General features: G+C 37.6%; 1 protein-coding gene across 1 annotated transcript in view; it reads right to left on the bottom strand.

The window, feature by feature from the left end:
- PRTG (protogenin) overlaps window positions 1–22965 on the bottom strand; it is a 123735-nt gene that overhangs the window by 11681 nt on the left and 89089 nt on the right. The window contains exons 12-15 of the mRNA XM_059056182.2: window positions 8093–8188; window positions 6869–7055; window positions 6014–6141; window positions 2744–2914 (exon numbers count right to left, since the gene is read on the bottom strand). Coding sequence (XP_058912165.1) covers window positions 2744–2914; window positions 6014–6141; window positions 6869–7055; window positions 8093–8188 — 582 coding nt within the window. The remainder of the gene's footprint in view (window positions 1–2743; window positions 2915–6013; window positions 6142–6868; window positions 7056–8092; window positions 8189–22965) is intronic.

The following is a 22965-nucleotide window of genomic DNA, read 5'->3' as shown; positions in this document are numbered from 1 at the left end:
GAACATTTTTTACATGTTTTGACTAATGAAAAAAATCTTGTTCCCCTTGGCAATAAATGTGTGAATTAATTATACACATAAACGTGTATAAACATAATACGTATAGCAGATTAATAGATATATATGAAAGAGATACTGATATTCTTTCTCCTTTCCCCCCAATTTTTCTACACCATTATCTTTTCCAAAAGTTGCCAAAATTAAAATTAGATACTATAGACTACTTTTTTTTTCTTTAAATGCCATGCTGTATTCTTTGCTTTTTGTTTATAAGTGAGTAACTCAAACTCTTTTAATTAATTAATTTTTTGGCTGCCATGGGTCTTCATTGCTGCATGCGGGCCTTCTCCAACTGCGGCGAGTGGGGGTCACTCCCCGTGGCAGTGCGTGGGCCTCTCATAGGTGGCCTCTCCTGTTGCACAGCATAGGCCCCCGACACGCAGGCTTCAGCAGCTGTGGTGCACAGGCTTAGCTGCTCCACGGCACCTGGGATCCTCCCAGACCAGGGCTCGAACCCGCATCCCCTGCATTGGCAGGCAGACTCCTAACCACCGCACCCCACCAGGGAAGCCCCCTCAAATGCTTTACATTTTTCACTCTGAAAAAAGTAAACTCAATTGCTTTTTACTTATATTGTTTATTTTGTTCTCTATGAATTACTAGCATTAGCTATGAAAAAGTTTCCCTACATTTAACAAAAAACAAAAGCTCTTCACTGATAATGTTTCTTAAACTTACACAAGCAGCATAATGGCAAAAATAGAATTTTTCCCCCTATGCTTTATTATATAGTTAGGAAGGTTTACACAGAAGTAAAAACCTCTAATTACAATTCATTTCGCTATTGGGCCATCAATGAGGCTAAAATGTTGTTTTCTGGGCCTTGTCTGAAACTGACAAATGAATGTATTAAAAAGAACCAAAACTAAATACTGTTTCTTTTTAGGCAGGTACAAATGAAGAGCCAAAGGAAGTATGTGCTCATGAGATCAAAACTCTTTTATTAGTACTTATATAACACTCATTAAATCAGGTTAGTCACTTGGTCAAATGTTGTGTCAATAAATCATTTTGGAATTAATTAATGAAAACTGAATTATATATTTTAAGAATATTGTGGCAGACTGTAAGATGAATAGCCCTGCATAAATTATGCTTCCATCTCTCCATACCTGTGGGCAGTCCCTTCCCACACTAAGTCTGGGCTTGCCTACATGATTCGTTTTGCCAGTGGGATGTTAGCAAATGTGAATCAGGCAGAGGTCTGCAAAGCTTTGTATGTGGGGCTTCTTCCCTCTCTCCCGGATTTTGGAATTCTCTCACTGTTTTTATGCTACCCATACCCTGTTGAAACCCTGAGATGATTAGAGCCTCATGAGTGACCTCAGGAAACACCAAAAGAAGAACTGCCCAGCTGATCCCAGTCCAAACTGCTGACTCAGAGAATGTGAGAAAATAAATTGGCTGAGTTTTAGAGTGGTTTGTTAGGTAGCAATAGATAATGGATAAAACACAAAATTGTACTGCTGGCAGGTACTTATTATTACTTTCCAGGTTGTTCAGTGACTAGGAAATCATTACTTAGTGGGGCACCCGCTTAATGAAAAATATGAATATGCAACTATCAAAACTCTAGCTTCTATTACCATTTGTTTATTTTACAATTACAAAAGTGTTATATTGATTACATCCACGGTAACTGACCTTAGAGTGTATTCTCTTAATTGGGTAAATATTCCCCTTAAAAGTTAAAATGTATGTGGAAGTGCCTGGCACCGTAAAGTGTTTATAATATGTAGATGGAAAACAAATTTCCTTCTCAAAATCCTTCTTAAGCTTTTAATTGCCTGGAAAACAGTTCTCAGCATACATGTCCAAATTTTAAAAGTATCAAAATCAACTATAATTCAATAAAAAGTTAAAAGAAGTATCAAAATCATGAAATTATACTATTTATGTGATGGTCCATCCAAACATTGGCATATGAGACATGTCCAAATGAAAGATTCCAAAATTTTAAAAGGGCATATTATAATAGCATAAAGTAAGAATGTTAAATTCTAGAATACAGTTTTTCTCAGCCAAAATAAAACTGGTATTAAACAATTTAAATTCAGTGTTCCTAAGCTTTAATCAGCTTTTCCCTGTACTTAAGTGGACCCTAATATTCATATGGGTCCATTTATTTGCATGTGGACCATTTTAGTAGCTGTACAAAGGTCTTCTCCATTAAACCAGGTCTTCCTCCAGTGTTTGCTACTCCAGTGCAAGACACACAACCACTGGAAATCTAGTAATTGTCTATAACAATTCTCACTTCCTTACCTTCTCTCTCCCTCCCTTAGCGACCAAGTCCTGTTAATTTTACCTCCTTACTGTCTTCCAACCACCCTCTTCTTTCCATCTCACTCCTCGCCACCCTAACCCAGGCTTATCATTCTCTTTCCTGGACCACAACAATCACTTCCTAGTCTCCTTACATTACTCTTACCCCGACTCCTCCTCTACCAAACCTCTTCTATTCACAGTACTCAAAGTGATTTTTCTGAAGTGTGAAATCAGACTCATGCTTAAAGTATGTTGATGGCTTCCCAATGTTCTTTGAACAAAGCTAAAATCCTTAATCATTTGTTACTTCATAAACATAAATTCAAAACAAACTCTAGATCCCTCTTTCCCTTTGTTTCCTTGTCATTAATAACCTTACTTTCCATGCCCTTTGGTAAATTATGATCATATATACCTTCTCGGTGTAGGACCTGCCACTCTCCTGCAATCCAGGCCTTCCTGGATGCATACAAGATAGTGTAGCGCGTCACAACCGTCTCTGGGCCATCAGGAGGTTTCCAAGAAACCAGGGCAGTGTCATCCTCTATCAATGTCACTTTCACTCCAACTGGTGGGCCTGCTGGTGCTGTGCACACATGTAGAAAATATTGTATTATTAGGAGAAAATGGTCTTTAAGTACTCAAATACCTGGACAGGCACAGATAAGAATTTAAAAAACTAGAAACTACTATAAAAATATCTCAAAATCACAGCTTTTACAGTTCATTAGTGATAATACCAAAATATGATTTTTCTCTTCTTTATCTGAAAACTCATTTCATTTTTATAATGTTTAAAACACTAAAAATATATAAAGGAGGTAGTAGATTCCTAGATGAGGAACTACTAAGTCAAAGGTTGTCAGCATTTTTAGGGCTCTTTATATTGTTTTGCCACATGGAGAACTAGAAAGGTTAACAGTTCCACCAGGGCTCCTGTGCATTACTCACTCTATTAGGTACTGAAGCTAAACTACATTTCTTACTAAAATGCATAGAATGTATATTTAATCTGACCTAGGAAGCCACTCAAGAAATACTTCTGAGAGACTGAAAAATTCAGTTACTCTCCAAAACATTGTGAATCAGTGAGTTTATAGAACAGACTTTACCTTATATCTACCTTACCTTATATCTTATCTACCTCTACCTTATATCCATCTTAGACTAATACCTTATGTTTACAAAAGGTAGTGAAGTCTTAGGATTTTAGTGGAGCCCATGTTCAATATGAGCTAAAGGTGTGAAGAGCTGGTTTGGGGCACTACCTCACATATGAAATATTGCCAAAACCATAGCAAAACAGCCCAATGCTCACTTAAATAAATATCCTTTGTTTTCTCTCAGCATCATGAAAATAGAGCTGAATGGTCCTTACAGACCATCTACACCTTCACCATCATTCTAGAGAAAAGGAAATGCATGGAGAGATATACCATGTCTTGGATTGGAAGAATTAATATTGTGAAAATGACTATACTACCCAAAGCAATCTACAGATTCAATGCAATCCCTATCAAATTACCAATGGCATATTTCACAGAATTACAACAAAAAATTTGACAATTTGTATGGAAACACAAAAGACCCCAAATAGCCAAAGTGATCTTGAGAAAGAAAAATGGAACTGGAGGAATCATGCTCCCTGACTTCAGACTATACTACAAAGCTATAGTAATCAAGACAGTATGGTACTGGCACAAAAATGGAAATATAAATCAAAAGAACAAGATAGAAAGCCCAGAGATAAACCCACACACCTATGGTCACCTAATCTATGACAAAGGAAGCAAGAATATAAAATGGAGAAAAGACAGTCTCTTCAATAAGTAGAGTTGAGAAAACTGGACAGCTACATATAAAAGAATGAAATTAGAACACTCCCTAACACCTAAACACAAAAATAAACTCAAAATGAATTAAAGACCTAAATGTAAGGCTGAACACTATAAAACTCTTAGAGGAAAAAACATAGACAGAACACTCTTTGACATAAATTGCAGCAAGATCTTTTTTGACCCATCTCCTAGCGTAATGAAAATAAAAACAAAAATAAATAAATGGGACCTAATTAAACTTAAAAGCTTTTTCACAGTACAGGAAACCATAAAAAGACGAAAAGACAATGCTCAGAATGGGAGAAGATATTTGCAAACAAGGTAACTGACAAGGGATTAATATCCAAAGTATACAAACAGCTCATGCAGCTCAATATCAAAAAAACAAAAACAAAAAACCCACAACCCAATCAAAAAATGGTCAGAAGAACTAAATACACATTCCTCCAAAGAAGACATATGGATGGCCAAGAGGCACATGAAAAGATGCTCAACATTGCTAATTATTAGAGAAGTGCAAATCAAAACTACAATGAGGTATCACCTCACACTGGTCAGAATGGCCATATTCAAAAAATATACACACAATAAATGCTGGAGAGAGTGTGGAGGAAAGGGAACCCTCTTACACTGTTGGTGGGAATGTAAATTGATACAGCCACTATGGAGAACAGTATGGAGGTTCCTTAAAAAACTAAAAATAGAACTACCATATGACCCAGCAATCCCACTCCTGGGCATGTGCCTGGAGAAAACAATAATTCAAAAAGAGTCACGTACCACAATGTTCATTGCAGCACTATTTATAATAGCCAGGACATGGAGGCAGTCTATGTGTCCATCAACAGATGAATGGATAAAGAAGACATGGCACATATACACAATGGAATATTACTCAACTATTAAAAGGAATGAAATTGTGCCATTTGCAAAGATGTGGATGGACCTAGAGACTGTCATACAGAGTGAAGTAAGTCAGAAGGAGAAAAACAAATATCGCATAATATCGCTTATATATAGAATCTTAAAAAATGATACGGATGAACTTATTTGCAAAGCAGAAATAGAGACACAGATGTAGAGAACATATGTATGGATACCAGGGGTGGGGGGGGGTTGGATGAATTAGGAGATGGGGACCGACATATATGCACTATTGATACTATGTATAAAGTAGATAACTAATGAGAACCTACTGTACAGCATAGGGAACTCTACTCAGTGCTCTGTGGTGACCTAAACGGGAAGGAAATCCAAAAAAGAGGGGATATATGTATACATACAGCTGATTCACTTTGCTGTACAGCAGAAACTAACACAACATTGTAAAGCAACTATACTCCAATAAAAATTAATTTTTTAAAAAAGGAAATGCAGGTTTAGAGACATGGAATATTTTACTAACTGCCGTTGGTAAGCTACAGAATTGGTGCTCAATCAGGTATCATCTATACCACACTATACAGCATCAAGCTACCGCTCACATTAGATTCTAATGTGGGCTCCTAACATCATTAAATATGTTACTCTCTTTCTTGCATTTTAAATTACTTGGGTGCAGCCTTGCACAGCACACCTGTTCTTAGAAAATGTAGCACCCCCTAAAGAGACCCTAAATTTAAGCCCACTTGCTTGTGCAATACATTGAGAGGAAAAATATTTTTATTGTAATAAGTGAAAAGAAACTTCAAAAGTTAAGAAACAAAATAAATACATACACGTAGACTGGTAGGTGGCAAGCAGGGCAGTATCTTCTTCAAAGTGATGTGTGTGTGTGTGTGTGTGTGTGTGTGTGTGCGTGTGTGTACAATATGTAGATAAAACCCACGGGGAGCTGCTTTCTTTACCTTCTGGAAGTGTAGAGTGGTAGACAACGGGGCTCCAAGGACTGGTAAGTTGATCCACATGCAGTCGAACAGCAAATTCATATTTGGTGTTTGGTTCTAGACCTTGAACCAACATGTGAGTTTCTGATCTATAATGAGTAATAAAGTAGTTAATGCTGGTAGCACATTGTTTCTAAAAGATTGTCAGTATTTCCAATCAATACAGGTTACTATTATTATTAATTACCTCATTTTCTTTAAAAAAATTTTTTTAGATTAAAAAGCAATCTAATTTGATTATTAAAATGCTACATTGGATATTATAGAAATAAGCCTAAAAACTGCCTCTCTGAGAGGAAACTAGGAAATTAACAGTATAGAAATGTCCCAAATCAAAGGGATTTCTTCTGAAATACTGTAAGTCAAATCACTCTTTTAAAGTATAATGATGGGCATCTTTCTAACTATAACCTAGCAAACAGAATAACTAGCTTTATTTTTTGATGCCAGCATGAAAATTGACTTGTTTCCTTCTTTAAATATGCTAAGAGGCCCATGTACTGCCAAAAAAAAAAAAAAAAAAAAGCAGCTAAGTTTAGCTACTTGAAAGTCATCATATTGATAGTTTCTTGTCTAATCTTGTTGCATGAGGCTGGGGAAACAACAACAAAAATCATCTATGAAAATTAAATTTCAAAATAAATGCGGTTTTCAGAACTGATTATGGTAAAGATGCAAAATCCCCCACCCTGACATAAGTAAGGTAAGTTCTGAGACAAATGCTTACAGCTGAAGTTCAAGTTGGCCCAAGATAGTAAAGAAGGAAGTGTGAGTGGGGGAGAGCAAAGAAAACAACCATTAATAGAAGCTACATACGTTTGAAGGTATAAAACCAAAGAAGCATTCTGCAGGCCAACAGGGTTACAGCGGATGGTGTAGTTAATTATTTGTGCAGTGGTGAACGCAGGCCTCCTCCAGTGCAGGAAGATGGAAGATGAAGTGTTAGCCTTCGCATAGAGATGGTGGGGTGGTGGTGGAGGAGGAACCATGCGATCACGAACAGCTATTGAAAAAAACAATGTTAATTTACCACATGGCGTAACATTTAATGTAGAAAGTGGTAAAATGGTAAAATCATAACACCCCACCCTTTAGGTCTTTCTTCCACCAGAGGTTCATAGTGGTCTAGAGATGTATCATTCAAACCTGAGCGACTCTTCCGTAAGTTAGATAAGGAATCAAATATTATCAATACTTAGAACGTAAGACAGAAGCACAGAGAAATCAAGCTACCAGCCGAAGACATTCAGAAAGCCAGCAGTAGACTTAAAACTAGACTGACATCCTCTTTAGTAGCAATAAGACCAAACAGCTCTCAGTAGCAATAAAACTGAATAGCAACTGGAAGGAAATAATTAGCCTCAGGTTAAAGGAGATAAAAGAAAACTTAGTATTTGTAGGTATTCAGGATTATTTTTCCAGTTAAATTTCCTTTTTTATTATTTTTTAAAATTAATTTATTTATTTTGGCTGCGTTGGGTCTTCATTGCTGCATGTGGGCTTTCTCTAGTTGCGGCGAGCGGGAGGCTACTCTTCATTGCAGTGCACGGGCTTCTCATTGTGGTGGCTTTTCTTGTTTCAGAGCATAGGCTCTAGGTGCGTGGGCTTCAGTAGTTGTGGCGTGCAGGCTGAGTAGCTGTGGCTCATGGGCTCTAGAGCACAGGCTCAGTAGTTGTGGTGCACGGGCTTAGATGCTCCATGGCATGTGGGATCTTCCCAGACCAGGGCTCAAACCCATGTCCCCTGCACTGGCAGGCGGATTCTTAACCCCTGCACCACCAGGGGAGTCTCCGCAGTTCAATTTCTAAGGGTCTCTTCCTTGCAAAACTAAAACAGGTCCTTATAATTAAATACATCTCACTGAAATATTTACTAAGTATGTACTTGTTCAAGAAACTGTTAGGTATCCTGGAGGATATGAAAGTAATAAAACCACCAAGGTATCCAAGTAGTAATGAGACTTAAATTTAAAGAAGGAAGTAGAGAAAAAAAGCGTATGAGTCTTACACTGTGAAACAAGCTACTGTAACTCTCACTTACACACGCATCCCGGAGTACTGACTGTTTGATCTGCCTGGTAGCCATCTTCTATGCTGTTGTAAGCCAGCAATCTCACATGATATTTTCTTCTCGGGTCTATAAAGAAACCAACAGGTAACAATTAGGCCCAGACCTCTAGATAGGAACAAAGGTTCTACAGCCTTTCTAGATTTTGATTTAAAAACCTTCTGAATGCATACGAGCTCTAAGTAAAATGAAAATTTTCTCTGTCCTTGTTCTACATAGTGACTCAGCAGTTCGCCTTATTATGACATTGCTATTGTGACTATCTACCAATTAATAAAATTTTATTTTATTTAGCCTCATTTCAAACAATAACATTACCACCACTGTTCTTCCTCCTCTTCCTCAACTGACCAGACATAGATTCTTGATTTTAAAAGCCTCGGGCTGCCTGATGGATTCCTTACAAGTGGTTATGCTACATAGACGTTTTCTGTTTAGTTATTTGAGGGTAGTTAACTTAAAAGCATAGAAATCAAACTGAGATTGTTTTCCCCCTAAAAGGTAAGAAGAATTACAGCTGTCATTCTTTGGTACCTTTGAAAATGTTTATAACCACATATTATTTAAGTTTATTTCACCGTGGGCATTTTCCACAAACCTACGTTTTCAGTTGAGAGCTAAATTTATCAAGAAAGATGAGTTGGAGCTCCCTCTACTGGTGTTCATTAACTAACACAATACTGAAACTAAAGTCCATCCCATACATATTAAAATAAAATTTTTTTCAAGTTTTTGAGGAATTAAGTGGTTACAATTTTAAATAATATACTTTAGAATATATTCAAGAAGTTTAATGATATAAATACGTTTAAATGTAAGTGCTTATGATAACATTTAACTATAAAGTGATACTTGCTTAGGGCAAAAATAAAACTATTCAGAAATAATGTATTCTTTTTTTCTCCCCCCAGCTTCATTAAGGTATAGTTGACAAATAAAGGTTTTATATATTTAAGGTATATAACTTGATGTTTGATATAGGCATACACTGTGAAATGATCACTACAATCAAGTGAGACCCATCACTTCACTAGTTACCATTTGTGTGTGTGTATATGTGTGGTGAAAACATTTAAGATCTATACACTTAGTAAATTTCAAGTATACAATACAGCTTTGATGACTATAGTCATGCTGTACATCAGATCTCCAGAACTTACTCATCTTGCATAATTGAAACTTTGTACCCATCTCCCCATTTCCCCCACTCCTGGCAACCACCATTCTACTTTCTGCTTCTATAAGTTTAACTATTTTAGATTCCACATATAAATGAGATCATGTAGTATTTGTCTTTCTGGCTTATCTCACTTGGCACAATGTCCTCTAGGTTCATTTATGTTGTGCAAACGGCAGGATTTCCCTCTTTTTAAAAGTTGAATAACATTCCATTGTACATATATGCCCCATTTTCTTTATCCATTCACCTGTTAACAGGCATTTAGGTTGTTTTCACACCTTGTCTACTGTGAATAATGCTGCAATGAATATGGGGCTGCAGATAACTCTCTGAGGTAGTGATCTCATTTCCTTTTGATATATACTCAGAAGTGGGATTGCTGGATCATACACTAAGTCTATTTCTAATTTTAATGCATTTCTGTATTATACTTCTCTAAATAATAATAAAACAAACAAATAAATCCAAGGGAGTTTCACAAGGGAAAGCAATCATCCTTAATAGATATATCAAATGTGAAAAAAAAACCCTTAGAATAATATAATAAAAATAATTCTAGATTGAATTCAAACATTTAATATCCAAAAACAAGATGTAAAGTTTATTAAATTCTCCAATGTAATTTAAGAATTTGTATAAATACTTTTGAAATGATGTATTTTAATATTTAATATTAAAATGCATTAAAAGTATTCCTAAAATATAAATTTTTTATTTCTCTCTGTTTTGACAAAATTACACAAGAAGAAAAATTTATACAACTTAGAACATTTCTGTATTTTCTAGATAGAAAGATGGGAAGACTAACAACATTTGACCATACTATAGAAAATGTTTTTTAGATACATTATCTTATTTGAGTATCACAAAACCCTGTAAGATATATGTTATTCCCATTTTATAAACTATGGTAAAAAGGTGGTAAGTAGCATTTCCAATGTCACACAAAGCTGAACCAGGAACTTGTGGCTATTTCTCTGACAAAGTACAGGGCCTTTAAATTTACACAAATACATGTGCCTTTGTCACAGCAAGTATGTCTCCTTACAATGAATTTTAACATAGAAATATTTTCAATTTATAAAAAGTTATCAGAAAACATACCACATTTGAATTTCATCACTGAAATGATTTCTAACATTCAGCACTGAAATTCTAAGATTCAAAAGGTTTCTGTTCAGATCAATGGCTACTTCATTTGAATCTGTTTTCTTCTTTCTTTCCTCTTATTGCTGAACTCATTAGTCAACTAAATCCTGAGTTCCGTATTTCAAATACTCCTTCTGAATGGGTATAAATGAAATTCAATTGGATCTCTGCAGAAGTTCTTCAGACATATTTCTTTATTCTGTCTCTATTCAATTAGAAGAGTACTTTTAGGAAAGCCTCCTGAATGTGATGAGGTGTTACGTCAGGAATTAGGAGATACAGAAAAGGAAGAATGAAACAGAATTTGCCCAAAGTAACTCACATTCTCAGGGAACCAGACACAGATACAGCAAACTCTTGTAGAAAGCTAATTTTGATGAGGGTTATCATTAGAGGTGGAGAGATTAATCATTTTTTTCCACTGTGCAATCAATCAATACTTCATAAATACTTCTCTGGTCTGGAATGGTTTATTTTTAGCCCTAAAATTGATTCGTTTTCATCTTCTTCATCTTTAAAAAAAATGAGCGGCTTACACTAAATTTTAAATCCAGAATTAACCTTTTTGTTGTTGCTGTTGATCAGACAGAAGCAGCTTACATGTCCTAAGAAGATGGAAGAACAGAGTTGGTTCCACAACGTGGCCAACACCTGGCTATTACCCACTCAGTACAGATGCCAGCAAGCCCAACACAAGAAGAGGCGGCTCTTCTGACGCCCACCTGGAAATCATTCACGTAGCCAGAGCAAGTCTCCGATGCTGGGCTCCTTCCCCCTGCTAGTTTATGTGAGGTCAGGAAGAGGCAAACCATCAGGCAGGCAAATAGAGTACACTGGGTGCACAAGATTCCTTTCTATCCACACAAAAAAAGTAAAACATGAACCGGGATAATTGGAAATTATTTTATTAGAAAAAAAATAAAATTATAGGACATACTGGTAGGAAAAATAATGTAAAGGAAAGGGAAAAAATCCATTCACCTTTGTTCACATGTGATCTACTCTTTATGCTCTATAAAGAATCTATTTTAAAAAATAAAAAGTGCCACTACAGATAAAAACCTTTATACACACATTACATTCTTGTGGCTTCATCAAAGATGTATATATTCTGATGTCTAGGAAGTTGCGAAGTCTGAACAAGTCCTCTGCCCTATATGTCACTTTCGTATGGAATCTCTGGGGTCAATTCATGCTTGAACTTATAATAAACATTTCGTCACACTAAAAAAAAAAAAGTGCCAGGTTGGGGGCCAAGCTGAGCTGTGGGTCACCTGCATTTGCCATGTACTCCTCTCTCTTAGGCTTTAAAAATGAGTCCAATTTCAAAATCTAGCCACTGTATTATTTTGGTTTGCGAAACCAGAGACCACAGAAAAACCTGGCTCATTATTGTTCATCAATTTGCTAGAAATTCAATTTCATCTACTTTTGTAAATTTAAGAGGGGACCCAAGGACCAGAGCCCTCACAAAATGTTAAGATGAGCATTACCAGGCAATAAAAGTTACCAGCTAAGAAAGAAAACAGAGAAGAGCTGCACAATTAACAAAATTAAGGATACAGAGTAAAAAATAAAGTTTAGGACCAATATGTTAAGTACAGTTAAACGCACAAATAATGTACCACAGCAAAGTAGCACAAGTCTTAAAACTCAACAGTTCTGCAAAGACCCTCTGATGCGTAAGGGACAAAGCAGACACTCAGGTTCAACGCTGTGAAATGCCACAGGGAGCCAGGTCCCAGGGCCTGTTACAGCCTTTCTTGAGTCAAGCACTGCCACGTATGTGGTGCTTGGTTACACAAGACTCAGCAGACTTAGGCTATGTGGTTTAGGGGGAAACCAGCAGAGTCAGGAAGAGCAGCCACAAAGGACAGTGCAAGCCTCCTCAAAACCCAGTGAGGGAGGGAGAATGAGAGAGAGGGGAGAGAGCTGGTCCCAGTTCCTTCAAAACTCAAGACAAGGAGCATAATAACCACTCCTCAACAGGGCCAATTTTTATCTTTTAATATCTTTATTGGAGTATAATTGCTTTACAATGGTGTGTTAGTTTCTGCCTCATAACAGAGTGAATCAGTTATATGTATACATATACCTCCATATCTCCTCCCTCTTGCGTCTCCCTCCCACCCTCCCTATCCCACCCCCTAGGTGGTCACAAAGCACCGAGCTGATCTCCCTGTGCTATGCGGCTGCTTCCCACTAGCTAGCTATTTTACATTTCGTAGTGTATATATGTCCATGCTACTCTCTCACTTCGTCCCAGCTTACGCTTCCCCCTCCCCCTGTCCTCAAGTCCATTCTCTACCTCTGAATCTTTATTCCTGTCCTGCCCCTATGTTCTTCAGAACATTTTTTTTTAGATTCCATAGATATGTGTTAGCATACAGTATTTGTTTTTCTCCTTCTGACTTACCTCACTCTGTAGGAGACTCTAGGTCCATCCACCTCACTACAAATAAATCAATTTTGTTTCTTTTTATGGCTAAGTGATATTCCATTGTATATACGTTCCACATCTTCTTTAGCCATTCACATCTGTCGATGGACACTTAGGCTGCTTGCATGTCCTGGCTACTGTAAACAGTGCTGCAATGAACACTGTGGTACATGACTCTTTTTGAATTATGGTTTTCTCAGGGAATATGCCCAGTAGTGGGATGGCTGGGTCATATGATAGTTCTATTTTTAGTTTTTTAAAGAACTTCCATACTGTTCTCCATAGTGGCTGTATCAATTTACATTCCCACCAACAGTGCACAAGGGTTCCCTTTTCACTACACCCTCTCCAGCATTTATTGTTTGTAGATTTTTTTGATGATGACCATTCTGACCAGTGTGAGGTGATAACCTCATTGTAGTTTTGATTTGCATTTCTCTAATGATTAGTGATGCTGAGCATCTTTTCTTCTGTTTGTTGGCAATCTGTATATCTTCTTTGGAGAAATGTCTATTTAGGTGCTCTGCCCATTTTTTGATTGGGTTGTTTCTTTTTCTGATATTGAGCTGCATGAGCTGCTTGCATATTTTGGAGATTAATCCTTTGTCAATTGCTTCATTTGCAAACATTTTCTCCCATTCTGAAGGTTGTCTTTTCGTCTTGCTTATGGTTTACTTTGCTGTACAAAAGCTTTTAAGTTTCATTAGGTCCCATTTGTTTATTTTTGTTTTTATTTCCCTTTCTCTAGGAGGTGGGTCAAAAAGGATCTTGCTATGATTTATGTCATAGCATGTTCTGCCTATGTTTTCCTTTAAGAGTTTTATAGTGTCTGGCCTTACATTTAGGTCTTTAATCCATTTTAAGTTTATTTTTGTATATGGTGTTAGGGAGTGTTGTAATTTCATTCTTTTACAGGTAGCTATACAGTTTTCCCAGCACCATTTATTGAAGAGGCTGTCTTTTCTCCATTGTATACTCTTGCCTCCTTTATGAAAGAGAAGGTGACACTATGTGTGTGGGTTTATCTCTGGGCTTTCTATTCTGTTCCATTGATCTATATTTCTGTTTTTGTGCCAGTACCATACTGTCTTCATTACTGTAGCTTTGTAGTATAGTCTGAAGTCAGGGAGCCTGATTCCTCCAGCCCCGTTTTTCTTTCTCAAGATTGCTTTGGCTATTCAGGTTCTTTTGTGTTTCCATACAGATCATGCAATTTTTTGTTCTAGTTCTGTGAAAAATGCCATTGGTAGTTTGATAGGGATTGCATTGAATCTGTAGATTGCTTTGGGTAGTATAGTCAATTTCACAATGTTGATTCTTCCAATCCAAGGACATGGTATATCTCTCCATCTGTTTGTATCATCTTTAATTTCTTTTGTCAGTGTCTTATAGTTTTCTGCATACAGGTCTTTTGTCTCCTTAGGTAGACTTATTCCTAGGTATTTTTTTCTTTTTGTTGCAATGGTAAATAGGAGTGTTTCCTTAACTTCTCTTTCAGATTTTTCATCATTAGTGTATAGGAATGCAAGAGATTTCTGTGCATTAATTTTGTATCCTGCTACTTTACCAAATTCATTGACTAGCTCTAGTAGTTTTCTGGTAGCATCTTTAGGATTCTCTATGTATAGTATCATGTCATCTGCAAACCGTGACAGTTTTACTTCTTTTCCAATTTGAATTCTTTTTATTTCTTTCTTCTCTGATTGCTGTGAGGGCTAATTTCTTAATTGTCTCGAGGGTGATAGGTAGCATTTGGTTTATGGTTAAACTTGCTTAAAGATTTAGCAATATATAAAGATGAAGGGTCAGGAAAGAAAGCCCATATTAATTTAACACACATCTGACTAAACCTTTTGATACGTAAGTCTGGAATGTCAGTTTAAGTTAATGCGATCGAGGTCTCAGCCAAATTAACCTGTCTTTATTAGGGAGTCAACCTGTGGCCAAAAATGAAGCTCTCCCTCCTGAAACACTACTATGGCTATACCTTTTACCTTTCTCCACTGGCTCTAGGACCTGCCTCACCTTCTTCCCCTTCTGTTTCATTCTCACTACAGTTTTTCTACTTGAGTTTGTTTCACAAAAGAAGGAATCAGAACCAGAAGTCTGGCTGGCCAAGAAAGAGTTCACAGGTATCAAATACACATTTATCAAGTACCTACTAAAAGTCAGGCATTGTATGGAAGACTCAAGCATTAGAAAGCTATAACTCTTGCTTTTAATTTCAATCTACCAAAGGGGACAGACTGGGAAATGAATACTTTGTATGTATTGTTTACCAGCTGTGTAGCCTTGGGTAAGTTTCTTAGTTTTCTAAGCCTCACTTATTTTCATTTGGAAAATACAGATGTAATCCCTTATAGGGATTTAAACAGTATTAAATGAAATCATGCCTATTAAGGACTTTGTACAGTAGCTCCTATAATTAGTAAACACAACATTACTGTTGTTTTTGTTATGTGAGTAAAGTCGCCTGGGAGAACAGAAAAGGCACTGCCAAAACTACACTGCACTTAAGTTTGGGAATCGTCTTTGTGAAGGCAAATGAGTAAGAAGGCTGTTCACTCATACAAGCAAGGTCTAGAATCCAGAATATCAGCAAATTTGCAATTAGCAGACACTGAAGCTGAGCTCTAACTACTCTCTATCCTCATTAACATTCCCTGGTTCATAAGGGAATGAGGCAAAAGCTCTCAAGTGTGTGTTTGAGTTGTATACATGATTGAAGGAGCTGTGTTTTGTGTTTATGGCCACGAAGAATGCTTGCTGTTTTGGCAACCATGTCACATGGAGTATAATCCTCTCAGTGTCAAATCCACCTTCACCCATGTCTTCCATATTAATCGAATAAGCTATCATCTGCTAACAAAGAAACAACCTGATGATGATAAATGCTTTGGAAAGCAACTTAATAGATTTCTTTCCTAATGAAAGAACAGTAGATGGTTTCACAAAAACAAAATATGGAAAAGTTTGAGGACTAGCATTAGATACAGCAAGCAGATGGACACAACAAATTAATTTATTGTTAATTATATCCAGTTTTAACAATTAGGTGTTTATTACCTTCAGTGACAACAACTCAGAACAAGAAGAACAAAGATCAATAAAATGAGACTTCCTGTAATGCCAAGGTCTTTTAAAGATGCACACAGATTAAAACTGATCAAGAACCTGTCTTAATTCCATTCTAAAAGCATATGATTTAACAACAGTGAATTAACTGTATATTTATGCAAAATCTTAAGTAACCTACTAAAATTTTTGGTACAATACACCCATTTTTCACTGCAACGTGTTTCCAAACACCACAAAACAACAAAAAAACCCATGCCTTCTTCCAGGGTTTTACCTGACTAACTTGCGTTTCTCTTCTCTATCACTAGATGGCATCTGTGTGCCTGTAAGGAGAGTGATGACTCATCTAGCTACTAAGGCGAGAGCTATTCAGATATCAGCTGAAACTGAGGAATGAGCAATTCAAAACAGGTATGCGTGAACTAGGGCAACTGCTTTAGTTTCACCAATCAAAGATTTCATGAAATGCAAAGCTGTAAAAGGGAGAAGGGCTGCCTTGGATCAGCATTTGTCATACACAGAAATATTTCACATGAACTTTAAAAACCCTGTAAGGTACTGTTTTTGTCACCCTTCCCATACAGAGGAGGATGCTGAGACAAACAGAAGTAAGATAACTTTCCCAATGACTCAGCACTACTAAGAACCTAAGAGACGGTTTAGCATGAGGGTTAAGGGCTGAGATGTCAGACCCAGACTCCCTGGATTCCAATTCTAGCTTGGTCAGTACTGTGTAACTTGGGAAGTTATTTTCTCTTCTTTACCTTGGTTAAAATCACCTGTAAGATGGGTATGATGATGATAAAGCATCTATCTCTTGAGGTGATGGGAGGATGATATAAACTGATTCACATAAAGTTCTTAAAGTAGTGCCAGTGTATGATAATAACATCAATAATAATAATAACCTACCAATAAAAATTATATAGACATAGAAATATCAGTAGTAATAATATAATTATTAGAAGCATCTCATAACTCCTAATCCCTCCTCCTTCTCATGTAGAAGGGCAGGATGGTATAATGGTGAAAGGATAGACCCTGGAACCAGACTACTTGGGTTTGCATTGAGTTTCCTCTTCTATAAAATGGGGATTAAATGAGTTTATATATATAAAATGCTCAGAAGAATGTCTGGCACTGAGTAGGTGCTTTTTATTTTTTAATTGCTTTTTTGTTTTGTTTTGTTTTTTGGCTGCACCACACAGCATGTAGAATCTTAGTTCCCTGACCAGGGATCAAACCCATGTCCCCTGCATTGGAAGTGTGAAGTCTTAATTGCTGGACTGCCAGGGAAGTCCTGAGTAGGTGCTTTTTAGTGCTGAATAAATAAATGTAGAGGAGGGAGCTGGTTTGAGAATTGGGGGATTTGGATTTTAATCTTGGATTTCGTAGCTGTGTGGCTGCAAAGGTGGTCTCCTGGAATTCAGTTTCCTCCTCTTTAAAATTAGGAAGTTGAAATATTATCAGTTGCTCTCAAATTTGTTTATGTAATAGTGTACTAGGGGAGTTAAGACAGGTACAAATAAGCACCATGCAAGACAGGAGTGACTGCTCCAAAGAGATTTGTTGAAACTCTAAGGGAATTCAAAAGAGGGAATGGTTACTAGTAGTTTGGGGGGTGGGGAGGACTTCATGAAAGAGGTGCATCTGAGCAGAATCTGGCCTTCTAGTAAGCATGGGGAAGAAGAGATTGAGGTCATGGGAAGAGTATAAGCCAAGGCTCAGGGACAGGAACACATGGATCAGGGATGAGTGACAGGGAAGAGCTCAGTAAAGGGTGCATGATGAGTGAGGGTCACAAAGAAAAGTTGGGCTGGGGCTAGATTTCACAGGGCTTTGAGAGTCAGGCTAGGCATTGTGGATTTTATTACATATGCACAGAAAACAGGTGACTAAATGAGATGGTTGAGAGAAGGGATCAACGAGATGAAAGAGTAAGAAAGCTCCCAAGTTCCAGCCTGGCTTGACTGACAGAAATGGAAGAGGATATGCTTGGTGGAGGCACTGACATGCCAAATCAGAGATGCCGGAGGAGCATTCAAGTGGAGCTGACCAGCGGGCGACTACAAGTGTCAGCTGGAGCCAGCAGTTAGGATGGAGAACCACATTCAGCAGTCATTTAAATGGAGGATGGGGCTTCCCTGGTGGCGCAGTGGTTGAGAATCCGCCTGCCGATGCAGGGGACACGGGTTCGTGCCCCGGTCTGGGAAGATCCCACATGCCGCGGAGCGGCTGGGCCCGTGAGCCATGGCCGCTGAGCCTGTGCGTCCGGAGCCTGTGCTCCGCAACGGGAGAGGCCACAACAGTGAGAGGCCCACGTACCACAAAAATAAATAAATAAATAAATAAATAAATGGAGGATGGGGTGCCACGGGAGAGGAAAGACAGCAAGGACTAGAAACCTGGAGGCAAGAAGAGAAATGGTCGTAAAGAGTCATGAGGAGAACAGGGAAGGTAAAATACCATGGAAACCAAGAGAAGGTCGTCTGACAATATCCAAAGCTGCAGAGAAGTCACCAAGGGTAAGAATGACATCTGGTTATCTACGTCTTTTAACAGAATAAATTCATCAGGAACATCAGGTGAGGTAAGGGGTAGCAGAAAACATGGAGTTAAGGAGCAAGGAAGTGGTGGGACATCGGAGGAAGATCTATAAAGGGGAATGAAAATGCATTATCTTATGTACCAAAATGTTAACAGTGATATCTAGCTCTATACGGTCAAATTTTTAGTTACTTTGCTTCCTATATTTCTATCTGTTCTACAATAAATATGAATTGCTGTGGTAATAATAAAATGGTAAAGAATTGTTGGGAGAACGTATTATCTTTTTTAAAATTAACTGATTAATTTCCTTATTTTGGCTGTGCTGGGTCTTCATCATGGCCCGCGGGATTCTCTAGTTGCAGCACACGTGCTTAGTTGTGGTATGTGGGATCTTAGTTCCCTGACCAGGAATTGAAGCCGGGCCCCCTGCATTGGGAGCGTGGGTCTTAAACACTGGACTACCAGGGAAGTACCTTGATTACTTAGATTTTTAATAAAGATTTCTTCTCCCCTTCAGCTACATTTAGCAGGGTCAAAATCAAGCGCATTAGGCAACTGTAACTGGCAATAGAAGGCACATCTTATCTCAAATTAGCATCTTCAGTTCTTAGGGAAGAAAGGAAGATTAAGGTATTATTTTTCCACATCTTATAAATGGGGAAATTGAGAAACAGAAAAGCATGGAGACTTGTTTTTGGTTGTGCAGCTGCAGTAATAATAAAATGGTAAAGAATTGTTGGGAAAATGTATTATCTTTTATATGCCAAAAAACTAATATGTACTTATATGCATTATCTTAAATAATCCTTACAACTCTCTAAAATAAGAATTATTATTTTAATTTTATAAAGATACTTCTATATAAGTAAACTAGCTTTCCTTTAAAAATTAACCATTTTTCTATATAAAATACCCAAAAATCTATTTCAAATCTCTGATTCTTTAGTATGCTAGAAATAAGTTGGGCTGTAAGTTCACTTATTATATCTTCTACAACATAGAGTAGCTAGGTTTTTAAAACTTGTTTTTGTTGTCCTTCAGCTTCAATTCTGTGCTTCTGGGCCTATGTGATAAAGCCAGGGGCCCTATAATCACTGATGTTTTAGAAGTCAGAGAGCAAAACATGTGAGAACATGTGTAAAATTAAGAGAATACATTCTAAAGAATGTCATCCTCTCCTACTGCATGGCTTTATGACTTAAACCCTATTTTTTGGCCTGTTTCCGGATTTAGGTTATCTCCAAAGTAGGCCCTGAATAAGTGGGTGATACTAATGTACATTCAAGGTAATCAGTTACACAGTAGAACAAACGCAGAATAATCAGAGATTTAACCATTAAGGAATAAAATTTACTTCAAGGAGAAAACATTTAAGAGTTCCAGTCCTTTTGGATTTTGATCACTGTTCCGTCTTTAAACATCTTTATTTAAGATACAGAAGGTAAAAACTAAAAGGCTCACTTCATAGGAAGTTCCCACACCATACCTTCACCCAAACACTATGAAGACCAAGTGTTCTCTGATTGGAGATGAACTCAGATGGTAAAACAGATGGACATCAATTCAAACTTTATGGATTCTTTGCTATTAATACTGACATTTCTACAAGCTTGGCTTCCTGAAAAATGCACAATAGAAAATTATTATTTATTTACAAAGTGTTTAGCTGTGGACTCATAATAACACTCGGGTCATGAAAACCAAGCCTTTGTTTCTTTTGGCTGCTGCTTGTTGGTGAGGCTCCAGAAGGCTTGAAAAGAGCCAGGCCAAAGTGGACAGATCAGGGGTAGATAAAATTAAGAGAAAACCTGAGATCAGGACCATGAAAAAACTTTTACCTCACAGCAGTGAGTCCACCTCTGACATAATTTCTAACATTCAAATCTCATAAAGACTTAATGAGTTTTATTCCCCATCTTGTTATGGAAACTTCTCCGGTGATGGGAAAAATAATCCTCCTAGGACCAAAAGAAGGTAAAGTAAGCACATCTACTTTGGGACAGTCCCCTGCCACTTGTTCAATTTACAGACATGGAACATGCCAGAGTAGCTTAATAAAACATCTTAAGAGAACAAAAAGCATTACTTTAAAAATCACTATGTGGGAATTCTCTCATGGCCCAGTGGTTAGGGCTCCACACTTGCACTGCAGGGGGCACAGGTTCAATCCCCGGTAGTGGAACTAAGATCCCACATGCTGCGCCACCTGCCGAACCAAAAACCCACTACGGGGCTTCCCTGGTGGCGCAGTGGTTGAGAGTCCACCTGCCGATGCAGGGGACATGGGTTCGTGCCCCAGTCCGGGAAGGTCCCACATGCCGTGGAGCGGCTGGGCCCGTGAGCCATGGCCGCTGAGCCTGCACGTCCGGAGCCTGTGCTCCGCAACAGGAGAGGCCACAACAGTGAGAGGCCCGCGTACCACCAAAAACAAAAAAACAACCCACTATGTACTACTTTAAATTACTTACTTAAACCACTGCTAAAGAAAAGCTTTGCTTATATTAGCAACAAAGTATCACAATTAAGACAGCCTCAAAGCATTAAAAATAATCAAGTAAATTAGAATACATATGCAAAGGTAATCTAAAAGCAGCAATCTGAAAATTTGCTGCTATAAGGTTAACATATGAAGTATGAACATTGTTAAAGAAGGAAATGCTCAGAAAAAGTGAGAAAGGTGACATTCTGTGGGATGAAACCTAGTGTCTGGACAAATGTCCATTTTTAATTTAATCTTTTGTGCTGCAAGGTTTTGTGTGAGCCTTTTCAGCGCATTGTTTCCCTGCAGCTTGACGGGAGAGCTCCTTGGTCTCGCTAGCCAGGGTGACTGCACTGCCCCCAAACCTGTCCTTCCAATACAATACGCCATATAATTATTCAGAGAAGAGGCCAGCAGTATGGACCACTGTGACACCTGGGTCACGGCCTCTGACATAGAATCTGGGGCCAGACCAAGTCTGGTCCAGCAGCAGAGGAGCAGGAAAAATGCTAAGGGGGATGGGTGGGAAAGGAAAGCTGAGTGAAATGCTCTACTTTAAAATGCTATGTGTAAGCACAGTAACAAAAACGCAAAATCACATTTGAAGGATGTGATTTGGCTTCAAGTTATTGAAATGCTGTAAGACTAGTGTTTCTCCTCTCTCTAAACCATGATGCCATTAGGAGACCAAGTCTCTTCTAAGAGAGACTTCTTGTCAGACTTACGTTAGAATGGAAAAAGTTCATGATGGTTGAAATAATGCCTTACATAAATGCACTAGTATGCAGATTTAAAAAGAGATTTTTTTAGCTAAAAGAGTGTAAATTTTACTTTAAGCCTAGATTAAAAATTCATTCTTTTGTTCATAAACTTAACTTCTGCAAGGGACTGTTAATCATAAACATAATTCACTTTGCATTAAAAATTTAAAGAAAGTATTTTTTTAATGATCACCATGCCAAAATGTTATAAATGTATTCTGTGGTAATCCAGAATATTTATCTGAGTGTAAAACAGACAGAATGGCAGATAGAATGGCCAATCCCCCACTCTCCCAGCTTTCCCTCTGTGTTCTGTAGAACGGCTCTCTATGGAAGCTGATGGTAGCTCTCTCTATGGAAGCTGATAGTAGAGTATTTGTCTAAACCTGAAAAGACTCAGTCCCTTTTGTCCTGCATCCCTGAAGGGCCCTAAGACAAATAACACCTCTCACTCCCAGTAAAAACATCCCCTCTCCTAATGAGTTTAGGATAATTTGGAAGAAAGTTCTTTGTATGTGACGTTTGAGATTAGTTTCCTACCAAAATAAGTATATCCTATTGGTTATCTCTAATTTAAAAACCCTCCCCAAAAGACTGGGATTGTTTTGTAAAATCCAGAAGCATAAGGCTATCCCAATTATATTGTGTTCACGAATACTGTGATCATGTTATTTCTTTTTTGATCATGTGATTTCATTTTATACATCTATTAGGCTTTCAAGACTTTTAAAAAAAATCTATTTTTTATTTTTGACAAATGTATTACTTCGGGTTGTCTGGATAACAAATATTTGGGGTTGAAGATTTCTACTTGAATGTTGCCATGAATGAATCTCATTTTCATCTAAACACTGAAAAACAAATCTGAAAGTGATAATGGAGGCTCCAAGAAACACAGTTTTTGATCTTTTATGTTCTTTTCTTACGGCATTCCTTTCCCTTTGGGAATCCCCATGGAAGAAAGGCATTTCCATGGTCTAATTTTGTAAGATGAGTGAGCAATGCCACTGAGTCTCTCCTACCACACCATCAATGGAATTATGCCCATGGTTGATAGTTCCTGTGGGTTGGGGAAGAGAGAAAGAAAGAGGACTCCCAAAAAGCAGGGGCTTAACTGTCTCAAAATTGATAACAGCTTTATGTGAAGCGTACTAATAAGGCTGGTCCACATATACGTTCCTAAATCATTTAAAAGTGAATAAAATAGAG

This window comes from Kogia breviceps, chromosome 3, assembly GCF_026419965.1.
Source record: "Kogia breviceps isolate mKogBre1 chromosome 3, mKogBre1 haplotype 1, whole genome shotgun sequence".
Classification (NCBI taxonomy): Eukaryota; Metazoa; Chordata; class Mammalia; order Artiodactyla; family Physeteridae; genus Kogia; species Kogia breviceps.
This window is presented reverse-complemented; position numbering and strand designations above follow the sequence as displayed.